Source organism: Anarhichas minor, unplaced genomic scaffold (genome assembly GCF_050575085.1).
Source record: "Anarhichas minor isolate MPS153535 unplaced genomic scaffold, ASM5057508v1 ptg000009l, whole genome shotgun sequence".
NCBI classification, from domain to species: domain Eukaryota; kingdom Metazoa; phylum Chordata; class Actinopteri; order Perciformes; family Anarhichadidae; genus Anarhichas; species Anarhichas minor.
The window spans coordinates 5649962-5667455 of record NW_027466455.1 but is presented as its reverse complement, the minus strand read 5'-3'; the positions used below and the strand labels follow the sequence as shown (position 1 = coordinate 5667455).

The 17494-nt window shown below is 48.5% G+C and overlaps 1 protein-coding gene across 1 annotated transcript in view; it reads left to right on the top strand.

The window, feature by feature from the left end:
- Positions 1-17494, top strand: part of focad (focadhesin) — a 59694-nt gene that overhangs the window by 7780 nt on the left and 34420 nt on the right. The window contains exons 5-11 of the mRNA XM_076087212.1: positions 1599-1697; positions 9186-9287; positions 9503-9728; positions 10450-10659; positions 10762-10849; positions 11973-12166; positions 17176-17436. Coding sequence (XP_075943327.1) covers positions 1599-1697; positions 9186-9287; positions 9503-9728; positions 10450-10659; positions 10762-10849; positions 11973-12166; positions 17176-17436 — 1180 coding nt within the window. The remainder of the gene's footprint in view (positions 1-1598; positions 1698-9185; positions 9288-9502; positions 9729-10449; positions 10660-10761; positions 10850-11972; positions 12167-17175; positions 17437-17494) is intronic.

The window sequence follows — 17494 nt, the reverse complement described above, 5'->3', positions numbered from 1 at the left end:
TCGTCATTAACGGATAATGCATATAGTCCAAATCAATGTAATTAACACAATGACATGAACAAACTCACAAGAACCAGTCACATATGTTTATATGACAACAAAGCAACAAATCAATCCAGCAACACTGCAGTGCTAGAGCACGAGCCATTCATACTATTCATAAAACGACACGATAGACAAATGAACACAGTAGAAACACTACTGCAGAGGTAAAAACACAAAAGCAGTTCACTTACCACAGCTGCTGTTCATTTAAAGACAAAGTCCATCCTCCTTTCTTTGATTACAAAGAGTTTAAAACCGTTGTTCAGAACATCAGTGCGGGTCAGTTGCAGCCAGAGTCCTCCTGCGAACGTGTTCGTTGAGTTGTAGATCCACTCGGGTCTCTCCAAAAGTGTTCAAAAGCACGTAGCTTGTGGTGTCCTGTCGTGTAGCTGCCTTGGTTAGCGTAGCGTAGCTCCAAACACCAAGAGCTCAGTTGCAAATGAAACACATTCTTAGCCATAAAATGTGCAACGCTTCTCCGACGCTGTCAGCCAGAAATACCGTTCATAGAAATCCTTTTCCATGCTGGGTCAGGGCTGCTAGCTGTGGGGTTGGCCGACCCTTTGATACGATGTCCAGCTTTTCCTGAAATGTCCTTCTCCAGAAATCCGTTTCTCCTCCTTCAGCCATTGAGTGTTCAGAAAACAAAGCTAGGTATAAAGAAAAGAATCTACACCAAGCAAAACACTAAAAATGTCTTCAACCTGAACTCTTAGTAAATGCTAAGATCTGCTAGCTAGCTTTCTGTTTGACAAAAGTCACGCTGGCCCACTGACCAATCACGGCGCACGTTAATGCAGACGTACTTAGCAGGCTACCTGAGTACCGCTGGCATGTCAAAGGATACGCCCAACATGTCAAACTAAAGATCTGATTGGTTGAAGACCCATTTACTTTAAACTGCAAAGGCTCTCTAGCGGTCATCGGGCCTCTCTCCTTACATAGAGACATAGGGGCTGAATCTGATTGGATAAAAGCTCTCCTTAAAACAAGCTGTGATGGAAGCAGAGCAACAGAGGAAGACAGGAGCTGTGCAATGAGAAAATAAGATAATGCAATTATAATACATGTAGTGTATTTCTGAAAAATTATAAAATAGCTATAACTTTGTGATTCTGTTTAGGCCAGCAGAGAAGGCTTAGCACTTACCACTGGTAGAAGGAGGCCTGATTTATTTTCAAAAGTTAAATGAGCTCTATATGAGATTCAGAGAAAATCTCAGAATGAAGGATTGCCTCCACACGGCTCTCAACATGGCGACGGCTGAGCTGAGCTGTGCTAACAGGGCTAACATGCTGATGGAACAACACCTTATTCACATATGTAACATTAGCTTTAACATTCTATCAACTATGGAATCCAGGGATTATGCTAAATGATCGCAGTCAGCTCAAATAGTTGCAATCAGGCAATTAAGTAACACACAAATCAATTGATATTGATCTTCTCAACTCTCAGAAAGAAAATAGGCTCCTTTACTTTTTGTAAGTTAGCTCTTTCCTTTTGAGTCTTTCTTGATTATTCTCTGTGTTGCGTTTGTGACCTGTGAACAGAAACGTCCAGGGGCTGATGAAGGTCATCGGACGGCTGCTCCAGATGCAGGCAGACCAGAGAGACAGAGACACACACTTCACCTGTCCTTACTCCATCAGGTCAGTCTCTCTCACACACACGATACACAGCATGCGTAGTGTAAACAATGTATCTCTATTTCTGCATCTTTGCATGTGACTGTTGTGTATAACCGATTATATCACACATGATGACATTATCAGGGTAATATCCACAGACTTAGAGGATGCCCTTGATAGGTGGACTCATCAGTCCTATTCAATATAGTGCGTAGGATTCATAGGACTAAGGGTGCTTTCACGCCTCTAGTTTGGACTTGTGTGTTAACATCAACAGCAAATCATGCAGCTCATTTGTGCTTCCTGTTGATGTTCTCTGGTCACATCAAGACAGAAGTGATTATGAGTGTAATTAGCTGAGACTGTATCTGGACTTCATATATCATAAGTGGGGACGAGGAGACAGAAACGTGTGGTTTTTACGTTTCGTTTGTTTCACTCTCTGTTTTCTAGGGGACTGGTAAAATACATAGGACACTATTTCTGGGGGGCATTTGTGCCTTTATTTGGCAGTGTAGAAATGGGGGTTAGAGAGAGGGTGTGTGTGTGTGTGGGGGGGGGGGCATGCTACAAAGGACCCAAGAACCCTGATGCCGCAGTTATATAGCATGCTGACACTATTTATACAGAGCTCTGGTTGAACTCCTTTTCACTTCTTGATTGAACCATTATCATGGTTACCAGATGATCTTGTATAATATCTGCTAAACTTTGAGGACTTTAGCAGTTGTTAAGCTTTTGAATTTGTACTAAAATCACATATTTGCTGTCACACAGTCCGATAGTTGGTCTGCTTTGCTTTCCCACTCCAAAGGACACTACAGATGAGATGCTTCATGTTAATCAGTGAGCTATAGACGTGTTGTAGCTGTATTCATGAGTGACATTGTGACATGTTACAGTAGGAAACACAGGCGCGAATAATTCCAATGAATGATGGCTGAATTCCATTTAGCTGCTTCAGTTCCGGGATCCTGGTATTGTTCCTGTCATGGCTTAGACCAGGGATTCCCAAAGTGTGGAGCTGCCTCCAGGGGGTGCGCGAGAAGAAAAATGTAATGGTGGTCTAATGGTGTAATAATTTATATTAAATATAATTTAAAAAAATTTAAGTGGGATTTTTCACAAAAACATAAATTATAAAAATTCCCTTTGTAACATTAAAATTTAAAAACTTACAATTTAACAAATATAAGCACTTCAGCTCCTGCCGCCAGACTGTCTTTTACGTACACACTAGCTAGCCTAGCTTGTGCAGCTAACGTCAGCAAACAGCTAACTTCATTCATTCAGCAACATTCATGCAAATATGCTAAATTGGCTGAAATCTGGGAAACTGTCAGGTGGAACATCTGAAGCTGTCAGTCATAAAAGAGGAGAGGGACAGAGAGAGAGAGAGGAATCGGAGGCGAGAGGAACGGAGAGGTGCGTTGGGGAGAGACCGGGAGAAGAAATCGAACGGGAGTCAGAGGAAGATGAGACGGAGGAGACCGAAAAGGAGGAAGGGATAGCACAGACAAATCAGGAGCACATAGGCCCATCGCGGAGTCAAGGTGAAAAAAGAGGGAAAAGTATCTGGGTCTGGGCTTCACTTGGATTGGCAATGCAGATTGCCCAAAGCCACAGTGCGTGGTGTGCAGTGAGGTTCTGGCTAACAGCCGTCTGAAGCCCTCTTATTTACGTCGCCACCTGAACACCAAGCATGCCAGTGCAAGTCAAAAGCCCCTTACATTTTTTATATCGAAATTGGAGGAGTTACAAAACAGCCCAAAACAACTGCAGTCTCATTCATGTGTTGGGGCTACAAAAAACCCACTACGGGCTTCATATCTGGTCAGTTACAGAATAGCAAGAAAGGGGCTACCTCACACAATCGCCGAAGACGTGTGCTCGCCAGCTGCCAAAGAGATGGTGGAATGTATGATTGGAGAGAGTAACTTTATTGTAATTCGATTCAGATTAATGTAACCGCTATGTATGGTTAATTGTAAATTAAATGTGATGCAATCTGCCTCAGAGCCTGTGCGTGTGTCCTCGCCATCCTTATTGCTCTTTAAAAGTGACACCTTGTGTAACTGAAATGTATTGAAACTTTGTTGCAGTGTTTCAGGGCGTTTTCACACCTGTAGTTCGTTTGCTTTGTTCCGATTCAGGGATTAATATGATACAATGTTGCAGTTGCCCCTTTGTTCGGTTTGTGTTCACACTGCAACATTTAACAGCGGACTAAATCTTGTAAACAAACGCCACGCGCGAGCAAACTGTTCTCTCATTGTTATGCGGCAATAAATAGGCTCTGTTGATTTTTTTTTTTTTTTTAAGGTGTGGGGGATTGGGGGTGCGTGAACCCGGTTGGGATGTAGAAGGGGGTGCGTGGCCTAAAAAGTTTGGGAACCGCTGGCTTAGACACTTGAATAGATCATCATCTGGTTTGTTATTTGTTCTTTGGTTTGTCTTGACCCGTCAAACTTTAGCATTTTCACAATTTTACGAAACCTCAGCATTTACTGTGACCAATATTTGAGCCAGTGAAGATGAAGGTCACACTTACTTGGAAGCTTTTGTGAAGAGAAAGGTCTTGATTTGATGATGCTGACGATACAGTTACTATTCAGAGTGGGGCTAGCCCTCTGTGGTTCAGGTCAGTCAAACTGGTTTATTGTCCCCAGGCAGATAGAGTGGAGCGTCCTCCTCCTCCTCCTCCTCCTCCTCCAGTCTTAGGCCTGCACCTCTGCCAGGACCCTGGGGCCTCCTTAATCAGTTACAGCGGGGGATAAAAAGACTGTGCCGCTTTGTATTTTTTTCCTTTTCCTTCATGTTTCCCTTCCTCCCTCCCGCTCTCCATGTACCTCGCTCCCTCTTAACCTCTCTTTCTCCACATTCTATCCCTCCTCTCTTCCTCTCCTCCTTCCCATTGTCCTCTTCTGTCTCATTCCGTCTTCGTCGCTGTCTCTGCTGTCTGCGTCTGTCTGGCGGCCCGCACCTCCCCGGTGGGAAGATGAATGTGTCGGGGGCAGCAGGGTGGCGCCGTTGGCCTGGCAGTCTGGCCCTCCATTGGTCGTCAGGCTTGGCACTGCTGGGTAACTGTAAGTGCTGCAGGATTAATGGAGGATGCACACTGGCGTCCATTGTTGACCGTCTGCTCGCCGCTGCCCCGTGCAATCTGCCACAGAGACTCTGAGCCACTTTGGCCCCCAGCAGGATCGGGGAGGGTCCATTTCTCATGTGATATCTGACTGTAGTGTCGTCTGTCCTGGGTGACCCCTGCAGGCTGTCTGCCTGCTCAGGTAATCAGCAATATGAGTCTGTGTTACAATTACATTGAGGGCTCACTTCATTACACAGGAAATACTCACTCATGCACATGCGTTAGTTGTGGAGAGACGCCAGCGTGATGGAGCCGCCACATAGTCAGGCGTTCGAAGCGGTTAGGGGTTCAGTGCCTTGCTCAAGCACACGTCAGCACCTGCCAGTTCACACTCTGTAACGTGTTGGACTTGACCCGGTCACCTTCCGTCTCCCAAGCCAAGTCCCATACGAAACTGGTAAAATTCTAAATATAATCATAAAGCACTTTAACTATAACCACAGTTAACATTGAATTCTGAAAACAGATGTCAATTAATATCAAGCGGATTGAATCCATCCATCCATCCATTTTCCTCCGCTTATCTGGGGTCGGGTTGCGGTGGCAGCAGGCCAAGCAGGCTGACCCAGACTTCCCTCTCACCGGCAACATGTTCCAGCTCATTCTGGGGGATCCCGAGGCGTTCCCAGGCCAGCTGGGAGATGTAATCCCTCCAGCGTGTTCTGGGTCTTCCCCGGGGTCTCTTCCCAGTTGGACGTGCCAGGAAAACCTCCAGTGGGAGGCGTCCAGGAGGCATCACTCATGAGCCCCCGGCTGAGCGCTGCTGTGTTGGAGTTCTCCCCGGAGAACGAGAGGGTCGCCTCCATGCGCCTACGGGTTGCGGGGAGCAAGGCTCTGACTGTGGTTTGTGCTTATGCACCAAACAACAGTTCAGAGTATTCGGCCTTCTTGGAGTCGGTGGGAGGGGTCCTGGAAAGGGCGCCGCCTACCATAGTTCTCCTGGGGGACTTCAACGCTCACGTGGGCAATGACGGAGAAACCTGGCGGGGGGTGATTGGGAGAAACGGCTTGCCCGATCTGAACCCGAATGGTGTCTCGTTATTGGACTTCTGTGCTTGCCAGGGTTTGGCCATAACGAACACCATGTTCGAACATAAGGTGGCTCATAAGTGTACCTGGTACCAGAACACCTTAGGCCGGAGATCAATGATCGACTTTGCAATCGTATCATTTCATTTGCGGCCGTATGTCTTGGACACTCGGGTGAAGAGAGGAGCAGAGCTGTCAACTGATCACCACCTGGTGGTGAGTTGGATCAGATGGCGGGGGAACCCGTTGGAAAGACCCGGCAAGCCCAAACGTGTAGTGAGGGTGAACTGGGAACGTCTGGCGGAGGACCCTGTCCGGGAGGTCTTTAACTCCCACCTCTGGAAGAACTTCTCACACATCCCGAGGGAGGTTGGGGACATGGAATCCGAATGGACCATGTTCAAAGCCTCTATTGTGGACGCGGCCGCTAGGAGCTGTGGCCGGAAGGTCATCGGTGCCTGTCGGGGCGGCAACCCGAGAACCCGGTGGTGGACACCAGAGGTGAGGGAAGCCGTCAAGCTGAAGAAGGAGACCTTCAAGGCCTGGTTGGCCCAGGGGTCTCCCGAAGCAGCTGACAGGTACCGGCAGGCCAGAAGGGCTGCAGCTGCGTTGGTCGCGAATGCTAAAACTCGGGCATGGGAGGAGTTCGGGGAGGCCATGGAGAAGGACTTTCGGTTGGCCTCAAGGAGGTTCTGGCAAACCATCCGACGGCTCAGGAAGGGAAAGCAGGGCTTACCCCAGGCTGTTCTCAGCAGGGGGGGGGGGGAATGCTGACCCGGACGGGGGACATCGTCGGGCGGTGGAAAGAACACTTTGAGGAACTCCTAAACCCGACCAACATGTCCTCTGTAGAGGAGGCAGCGCCTGAAGATCTAGGGGGAGGCTCACCCATATCCCTGGCAGAGGCCGCTGAGGTAGTTAAAAAGCTCCTTGGTGGCAATGCACCGGGGGTGGATGAGATCTGCCCTGAGATGCTGAAAGCGCTGGACATGGTTGGGCTGTCCTGGCGGATTGAATACCTTTTGTAAAATAGAGGTCTGTATTATTTTAGTTTACATTCATGTTAGATTTTTAGTCTCTGACTTTGTGTTGTTTCCTGGGATATTTGGTGGGAAACAACCATCCAGTTCATCAGTCACATGTACAAGTTTGGTCATGTCGCACACAAGAGTCTTACACAACAGACTGCCCGGCACTTTCTCTACTCACCATAGGATCCAAGGTTTGCTCTTTGTTTGACACCCTGTAGTGTGAATCCTGTCATGTCACCCTATCTTCTAAATTCTGTCTCACATGTCTTGTCTTGTTTCACTAAATAAAAAGTGACTAAAGTCAATAAAAGATAAAGATTGGTCATTTAATTCTGGCATCACGGTTGAAGAGTTGTGGTCAATAGTGTGACTGCGTATCATTGGAGGATTGTCAATACTAGTGGCGAAATGATACCTGTGTCTTGGTACTAATACCAAATGTAAACACGTTTTTTTTTTTAGGGCAAATGATATTTTTCTAAAGGGACTAAAGCTTCCTGGCCTTAGTTGTGCTTATTACCTACATGCGATATAGGGCTGAACCTTCTGATCTTTGGACTGCCAAACTGTTGAGTGACGAGAAGTGGTTTTATCTGTAAATGGTGAGGAAGCGGTCATATATCATCTCTTAAAGATAGCTTCAAGATTAAAGGGATTTATGAAGGCTAATGTTTTAGTGACGTTCTCCTGCTGTGGTGCTTTCAGATGGTAAATGAGGCAAACCCAGACTTCCCCTCAGACGTCCCCCAGGAAGCTGAGCATTCCACTGAACGGATGTTACCTGGCCCATTTGTCTGCCAGCACTCTGATTCACTGGTGAACTTGGAGTTGAACTAAGAGGAGGAAGGTCTCGGCCTCGACTTCCTGCCTCTCCCTTTGTGTGGCGGCTGAAAAGCAGGGAGCTGGGAGGCTGATGGATGGGAGCCGTGTAGAGGAGACAGACACAGGGAACCCGAGGAGGGGGACAGAGATGGTCGGACAGATAACAGCATGTAAAGGAGGAGGAGGGGGGGGCGCTGTGTAGTCCATGTCGAGGCCTCGCTGTAGTCTGTCACATGCACAGACATGCTCAGTCACTGAACTTCCTTCCTACACTTCGATATGTGATGGATGGAAGGCGTGGGTTAAGTACTGTTGAGTTGACCTCTGGCCCGTCTGTGGGCTTCACCTTGGATTTGACCCCGGTGTTTTGTCTGGACTTAATGGGTTTGCAAATGCACGAGTAATGGAGGTTGTGTGTTGTTTACACTCACAGGACAGGACAGGTAGAGGACGGCTAGGTTTAAAACTGCTATTTTACTACAAATAATAAGCAGAAGATTTCATATGAATATGAGATTTGTGGGCGATTCAGGCTTATTTGAATGGACCTGTGCTGCAGAGCTGCTGCTCTCCTTGATGACAGCCAGGCTCTTCTGTTCAGCGTTTCTCAGAATGAGATGGAAATCAACGGGTGTTAATGCTAAACAATTTTGGCTGCACCGGTGAGCGATTGTGACTTCAGACACGGAGGTTGGCAAAATGCACAGATTGGCTAAACTCTATCATTAGCGAAGAGACATGTGATAACCTTCATGTTTGGTTTGAGTGCTCTCTGCAGCCGGTTTCTGTGTTCGGCCAAAGATCATTTGTAAGAGGAAGAAGCTCCCACTTTGTTGCCACACTGTACAATCAGAGTGTGCCGACCGGCAAATTCACAAAGAATGGATCACGAACGCTGATGGCACCATGAATTGTGCATCAATTGGCAGCCGCTGTCTGCTCCGTCTGAAGGTCCGATTCACAAAAGATATCGTGCTAATGCTATTACAGTGCAAACATGCCCATAAAGTTTGTGCAAGTAGCACTTTTTTTTGCGTCTGATTGCAGTTATCAATGTCGCAAAATATAATTTAACAAGAACACAGTAGGCAGACTGAAAAAAAAGATGTCCAGACATCGATGTGCAGAGGCATTATTTAAAACTTCAGGCGAGGATTTTAAACGTGACCGAGAGAAACCCTATTTGGGATTTAATATCCCAGTCTGGAGCACTGAGATGCTGTTTGTGAAGGGTTGCTTCTGTAGTTCCAAGAAATCCAACAGAGTGAGACGTCTTCTCTCTAGTTGATCACGTCAGTTTCAGGGCTCACATTCTCCAGTTAAACTATCAGTCATATCTGTAGTTTAAGTTTATTAACGTAATAGTTTGGAACCTGGACCTTCAGTATTTTAATGTAGGAGCTCGTGAAAAATACGGTGTTTTGAATGGTGATAACCTTGGTTTACTAACATCTGTGTCACATCTGTGTTGTTTTGCAGGAGCAGCCCTCACCCATTCATCACTGCACTGGAGAACCGCGTGGACTGCTGGCCCACTCTGCTGCTGGAGATTGATGACTTCATTGGGCAGGCTGCTGACAGGTTAGCATGGCTGCCACAGAGGCCTTGAACCCTCCATCCAATCACCCCCCCCCCTCGCTGCATGAATTTCAAAGCACCCATCCCGATAACTCCTCTCCCCACCGCGTCAGCTGTTATTACAATGATGACGGATAAACACAGACACACACCACCACTGCACATACTGCTTTCTTTTTAAGGCTTAAGTTTCCGTTTCACACCTTGTGTTTTTGCAGAAGGGAACCAGCCTACATCACCATGCTGGCCCCCTTCCTGCAGTACCTGTACTGTGAGCCTCAGAGGCAACCCCAACACGCCCTCCTGCGGCACAGACTCCTCAGGGTGCTGCTGCCCGTACACCCAGGAGCTGGATCAGTCCTCCAGAACAAGGACCAGGAACACACCTCCCCAGTGTCTGACAGCCTGCTGCACTGCCTCTGTCAGCTGGTGCCACACATGCAGGTGACACGCTGATTTTAGAGTGCATTTAGGTGGAAATCCATCAGAAGCCACATTTATCACAAAAGTAGCATGACAAGTAAACACATTGCACCTCGCAAGATTAGTTGTTTCCTGCTTTTGGTCTTCTTCCACTCACTGTCAGTGAGGTCAGATGATGTTTTAAAGAACAGTCTCAAGAGAATCCTGGGAAATGAAGAGAAAGGTGCTTTGTAGTCATAGTGGCCACTGTTTACAACAAGTGTCATAGTCCCACTTTAAATTCATTTCAAATCTTGTTCTCACAGTGCTTCCTAAACAAGTTTTCATCCCTGTAGTCTTTTTTTAATTAATACATTTGTTGGATCAATCATGGTTGAACAAAAAAATAAACTAGATACAAAAAAAACACATAATACTGAATAAAGTATGTTAAAAGTATATTTAGTAGTAACAAGTCACCTCTAAAATGTTGCTTAGTTTTCCTATTCCTACATTATCATAATAACTTGAAGGATATTGTTATAAAAAAGAACTCAAATATCAAGTGACAAACAACGTCTGCTTCCTGCAGCACCTTCTTGTGAAATCTTTTCGCGAAACATATCTCACACGAGCAGCAGTTTGGTGTCACTCAGTTTCAGATGAATTTCTTTTTCAACAATATATTATCGGGGGAAAATGTGGTCGAGGAAAGGAATGAAAGCACTGAGAGGAGTTGGTGTGGTGCTGTCTGTGATGGCAGGTGGACAGCGTGGAGGCGGTGCTGGAGCTCTGTGGATTCGTGGACGCTCTGCTTCAGGGTCTCGTCCCGGCCCCCGAGGAGCGCTGGAGGACCGAGAGAGTCGGGCTGCTTCTACAGCTGCTGTGTGCCTGCCAGCGCTGCCTGGAGTTAAACGGAGACTGTCGACCTCTTCTCAATGTGTTGCAGCGGCTACTGTCAGCTGGTCATCAGGTGACACGGCAGTTTACGGTCCAATAAAACTCTAGATTATTATTTACTCTGGACAACTTCATCATCAGTAGCTCATCTAATCTTCACCGTTTATATCTGCAGGAGCTGCCATTGGACGAGCTGCTGATGGGCGTGGCCATGCTCCTGTTAGAGGTCCCTGCAGCTCAGCAGACCAGCCTGCTCAGTCTGGGTAAAAGCCTCTTTAATACATCTGTTAAAAGGGTGAGACATCCAGTACTCGACACACATTCTTAAAGGGATAGTGTGGATGTTTTGAAGTGTGGTTGTATGATGTACTTCTCCATAGTCAGTGTATTACCTATATTAGATAATGTACCCTATATTTAGAATACAGTCACTGCCGTTATCTCCATTAATTCTCTCTTCAAAGACTCCTGACAAAAACAATCATTTTACCTCTCAGAACACAGGAGTTGCTGGCCTACCGCTGCCTCCATCAGCTTGTGTTCTTGCGTGACTTTTCTGATCAGAGTTTAATCTTTAAAACACCAAAGTCACACAATAACACTAACTAACTAACCGATGGAGGCAGCAGAGGACCAGCGGCTCCTGTGTTCTGAGAGGTAAAATGACTGAAACTGTATCTACTGAAGGTAATAAACTCACTATAAGCACTATAAAGAGAAGTACCGCATACAAACCCACTTCAACAAAGCTGAACTATTCCTTTAAAGTCTAAAGCTGCTTTATGCAAACACTTACAAAATGTCCCATTAACTGGTTGACTGGGAATCATCACTGCAGTATGACAAAATATGAGGACTACTGTTCTGTATGAGATTTTAAGAAACACATCATTTTAATACAATATTTTCAATAAAAAAGTGGTAGTTTTATTAGAAGTTTAAAATGAAGTGATATTTCTAGATATTAATTTTAACGCTCTGTAAACAGGTGAGAGCAGACAGGAACTGATCTTTACTGTAACTGTCATTTCTAGGGGAAGTTCCTGGAAATGACTATTACTGTTAGAAGAGGGGAAATGAAGGCAATGTTCAGTTCTCATTTGATTGATGCCTCTTGATTTATAGCTTAAACTAGAGAGTCCTTCAGTCAGTACACAGCATGTTGTCTGAACATACAGATTTATTCATACATTGTAAGTTATAGTTAAAACTATCATGATGCTTCCTTGCTACATAATTTCCCAAGTTGGCATGTTCAAGTCCCCCGCTGTTCCTCTGTTGTTAATTTCATCTCTCCTACTTTACAACCTCATTTACTCATATGGATTCTTTAACCTTCATGGAGCTTTGTTCTCCTCTCGCTCCCTCTCTCTCTGGGTGACACAGCTCTGAGTTTAGTCCCTGAGCAGGCTGAGCCGTCACCCTGGTTGAGTCCAGTCCTGGTTCTTCCTGTGCTGCAGCTCCTGTCCTGCTCGGACCTCACCGAGCCGCTGGCCGACCGGCGGACACACAGTCTCAACCAGGACCTGGCCCACAGGCTGCTCCGCCGCGTCAGCAGAGAGACGGATAAACCAGGACAGGTAGCACTGAGGATGTTTCTCCCAGGTTCTATAATGGTCATTAGTCTGTCATTGATAAGCAGCCTGTGACACAAAATGAACGACCAGATTTGAGCTAGTTTAGATCAAAAATACTTACATCCGACTGTTTTATATGACCAGTTATCTCATAATACTCCAGTCGGACATACACTGCGGTTATAATTCAGCATTTTTGGACTTTTCAACTAACATTTCAACAGCTTTTATTTTACGAGAAACTGCAGGAAGTCCTCTCTACCATATACGCTAGCTTCACAGCAGGCAAAACGGAACATTTCATCTGTCAATCACTGCTGAAAGTACAGAACACAATGAAAAAGCAATACTTTCACATATAGTGCAATAAAGACTGAGCTCGATAGTGAAATAGCAGCTCTATCGGCTGTGGTTGAAGTCTTTATATTACAGGAAAAGGCACATTCAGGTTCCATACCTCCCCTTGCCTGTCACTAATCTCTCACCCCCACATTTAACTATAACCATGCGCCCATGGATACCGGCGCACATTTACAGACAGTCTCTCGTAGTGTTGCACTCATTCGATCACATGAAGAGTGAAGAAATGAAACACAGCTAGAGACAGAAAAGCAAACCCTGGCTCCTTTCTCACGTCCACACTGCTGACCAAGCAGCTTAAGGGAGCGTTTCTGATGTTACTTCCTTTCAATAATAATAATAATTCCAGTGGGAATTTTATACCTGCATAGCTTTTTGTTGAAAAGATGGCCCTCAGTAACCAGCATTGGTGAGAATTTCATGCAAGTCTTCTCAATTTCTGTTTTGACGTTTCTTCTTCTTTTTCAGTTGTTGATTTGTTTATTTATTCAATTCAATTCAATTAATTTTTGTATAGCCCAAAATCACAAATTACAAATTTGCCTCAGAGGGCTTTACAATATGTACACATTTGACATCCTCTTGTCCCGGAACACTCACGTCAGAACAGGAAAAACTCCCCCAAAAACCTCTTTAACGGGGAGAAAAGAGGAAGAGACCTGTGGGAGAGCAACAGAGGAGGGATCCCTCTCCCAGGATGGACAGAAGTGCAATAGATGTCATGTGTAGAACATCCATCCATCCATTTTCCTCCGCTTATCCGGGGTCGGGTCGCGGTGGCAACAGGCCAAGCAGGCTGACCCAGACTTAATCCCTCCAGCGTGTTCTGGGTCTTCCCCGGGGTTTCTTCCCAGTTGGACGTGCCTGGAAAACCTCCAGTGGGAGGCGTCCAGGAGGCATCCTAATTAGATGCCCGAACCACCTCAACTGACTCCTTTCGACGCGAAGGAGTAGCGGCTCGACTCCAAGCTCCCTCCTGATGACCGAGCTCCTTACCCTATCTCTAAGGCTGAGCCCGGCCACCCTACGGAGGAAGCTCATTTCGGCCGCTTGTAGCCGCGACCTTGTCCTTTCGGTCACGACCCAGAGTTCGTGACCATAGGTGAGGGTAGGAACGTAGACCGAGTGGTAAATTGAGAGCTTTGCCTTCCGGCTCAGCTCCCTCTTCACCAAGACGGCCTGCTTTACTGCTGCAGCCGCACCGATCCGTCTGTCGATCTCCCGCTCCATCTTACCCTCACTCGTGAACAAGACCCCGAGATACTTGAACTCCTTCGCTTGAGGTAGGCACTCCGTCCCCACCTGGAGGGAGCAATCCACCGGTTTCCGGCAGAGCACCATGGCCTCAGATTTGGAGGTGCTAACTCTCATCCCCGCCGCTTCACACTCGGCTGCAAACCGCCCCAGTGAATGCTGGAGGTCATGATCCGAGGAGGCTAACAGGACCACATCATCTGCAAACAGCAGAGAGGCGATCCCGAGACCCCCGAACCTGACGTTATCCACCCCCAGGCTGCGCCTAGATATCCTGTCCATGAAAGTCACGAACAGGACCGGAGACAAAGGGCAGCCCTGGCGGAGGCCAACACCCACCGGGAACGTGTCTGACTTATTGCCGAGAATGCGGACACAGCTCCTACTGCAGTCGTACAGAGACCGGATCGCCCGTTGTAATGGGTCTGGCACCCCATACTCCCGCAGCACCCCCCACAAGAACCCCCGAGGGACCCGGTCGAAAGCCTTCTCCAAGTCCACAAAGCACATGTAGACTGGTTGGGAAAACTCCCAGAACCCCTCCAGTAGTCTTGCGAGGGTAAAGAGCTGGTCCACTGTTCCACGGCCGGGACGGAATCCACATTGCTCCTCTTGAATCTGAGGTTCGACAAACGGTCGGAGCCTCCTTTCCAGCACCCTGGCATAAGCCTTCCCCGGGAGGCTGAGTAGTGTGATACCCCGGTAATTCGAGCACACTCTCCGGTCCCCCTTTTTGAAAATGGGAACCACCACCCCGGTCTGCCAGTCCATGGGCACTGATCCCGACCCCCATGCGACATTGAAGAGGCGTGTCAGCCAGGACGGCCCAACTATGTCCAGCGCTTTCAGCATCTCAGGGCGGATCTCATCCACCCCCGGCGCCTTGCCACCAAGGAGCTTTTTGACTACCTCAGCGGCCTCTGCCAGGGATATGGGTGAGCCTCCCCCTAGATCTTCAGGCGCTGCCTCCTCTGCAGAGGACATTTTGGTCGGGTTTAGGAGTTCCTCAAAGTGCTCTTTCCACCGCCCGATTAAGTCCCCTGTCCGGGTCAGCAGTTTCCCCCCCCCCTGCTGAGAACAGCCTGGGGTAAGCCCTGCTTTCCCTTCCTGAGCTGTCGGATGGTTTGCTAGAACCTCCTTGAGGCCAACCGAAAGTCCTTCTCCATGGCCTCCCCGAACTCCTCCCATGCCCGAGTTTTAGCATTCGCGACCACCGCAGCTGCAGCCCTTCTGGCCTGCCGGTACCTGTCAGCTGCTTCGGGAGACCCCTGGGCCAACCAGGCCTTGAAGGTCTCCTTCTTCAGCTTGATGGCTTCCCTCACCTCCGGTGTCCACCACCGGGTTCTCGGGTTGCCGCCACGACAGGCACCGATGACCTTCCGGCCACAGCTCCTAGCGGCCGCATCCACAATAGAGGCTTTGAACATGGTCCATTCGGATTCCATGTCCCCAACCTCCCTCGGGATGTGTGAGAAGTTCTTCCGGAGGTGGGAGTTAAAGACCTCCCGCACAGGGTCCGCCGCCAGACGTTCCCAGTTCACCCTCACTACACGTTTGGGCTTGCCGGGTCTTTCCAACCGGTTCCCCTGCCATCTGATCCAACTCACCACCAGGTGGTGATCAGTTGACAGCTCTGCTCCTCTCTTTACCCGAGTGTCCAAGACATACGGCCGCAAATCAAATGATACGATTACAAAGTCGATCATTGATCTCCGGCCTAAGGTGTTCTGGTACCAGGTACACTTATGAGCCACCTTATGTTCGAACATGGTGTTCGTTATGGCCAAACCCTGGCAAGCACAGAAGTCCAATAACGAGACACCATTCGGGTTCAGATCGGGCAAGCCGTTCCTCCCAATCACCCCCCGCCAGGTTTCTCAGTCATTGCCCACGTGAGCATTGAAGTCCCCCAGGAGAACTATGGAGTCGGTAGGTGGCGACCTTTCCAGGACCCCTCCCACCGACTCCAAGAAGGCCGGATACTCTGAACTGCTGTTTGGTGCGTAAGCACAAACCACAGTCAGAGCCTTGCTCCCCGCAACCCGTAGGCGCATGGAGGCGACACTCTCGTTCTCCGGGGAGAACTCCAACACAGCGGCGCTCAGCCGGGGCTCGTGAGTATCCCCACTCCCGCCCGGCGCCTCTCACCCTGGGCAACTCTGGAAAAGGACAAAGTCCAACCTCTCTCCAGGAGCTTTGTTCCAGAGCCAGCGCTGTGTGTGGAGGTGAGTCCAACTATATCTAGCTGGTATCGCTCCACCTCCTGCACCAGCTCTGGCTCTTTCCCCGCTAGCGAGGTGATGTTCCACGTCCCTAGAGCTAGTCTATGCTGCCGGCAATCGGCTTGCCCAGGCCTCCCGCCTGACCCGCCGCCCGGTCTGCATTGCACCCGACCCCGATGCTTGTCCTTGCGGGTGGTGGGTCCACAGGGTGGCTGCTCCATGCTGTTTATTCGGGCTGAGCCCGACCGGGCCCCATGGGCGAAGGCCCGGCCACCAGACGCTCGCCGACGAGCTCCCCTCCTGGGTCTGGCTCCGGGAGGGTGCCCCAGTTTCCCTGGTCTGGGCGAGGTGGCTAAAGTCCGTGGGCTGCTTATCATTAGGGTCGTTTGAACCGCTCTTAGTCTGGGCTCTCCCCCGAGACCCGTTTGCCTTGGGAGACCCTACCAGGGGCTAATGCCCCGGACAACATAGCTCCCAGGATCACTGAGCCACTCAAACTCCTCCACCACGTTAAGGTGGCGATTCGCGGAGGAGATGTGTAGAACAGGATAACAGAATTACAACACATTCAATGTAATTACAACACATTCAATGTATGACAGAACCACGGCAGGAGGCAAGACCAGGTCTAGGTATAACCTGGGTACACAGGAACCTGTGAGGCGAGAAAGCACAAAGACTCCGGGGAAGAAACAAAGTTAGTAATGTGCATTAATGGGACATCAATTCATACAGACAGAGATGAAGAAGAGGAGAGAGGTGCTCAGTGTATCCTAGGAAGTCCCCCTGTAGTCTAAGCCTATATCAGCTTGTCTAAGGGCTGGTCCAACCCTAGCCCTAACTATAAACCCGAGCCAGCCCTAACTATAAACCCGAGCCAGCCCTAACTATAAGCACTATCAAAGAGGAAAGTCTTAAGCCTACTCTTAAATGTGGTGAGTGTGTCTGCCCCCCCGGACTGAAACTGGAAGCTGGTTCCACAGAAGAGGAGCTTGATAACTGAAGGCTCTGGCTCCCATCCTACTTTTTAAGACTCTAGGAACCACAAGTAACCCTGAATTAATGGAGCGCAGCTCTCTAGTAGGGTAGTATGGTACTATAAGCTCTTTATGTGTTTAACCATAGATTTGAGCGTGTAACAGAAAAACCTTTCTTCATCTCCCTCCTTCTACTCAGTCTGGGCCACCATTGGCTCTTCCTCTCAGTTCCTGGTACAGCGAGCTCAGCCTGGCTCTGTCGACGCTGCGTAAAGTGGCAGACAATTCGGCGGCAGCAGCTGAGTGGCTGCTGTCGGTCAGCTCGGCCCTGTCGTCCAGCCATAGCCGGCTCTGCTCCCTGGCCCTCATCGTGACCCACCTCATCATCTCGAGTCGGGAAGACGTCTGCCAGCTGGCTCTGAAAGCAAGCCAGGCCGTCGCTGCTGCCGACCCCTGCCAGGTAGTTGATCCACAAGCCTCAGTTCAGCCTGGTGGTTCCTCAAAACTAAAATATTCAC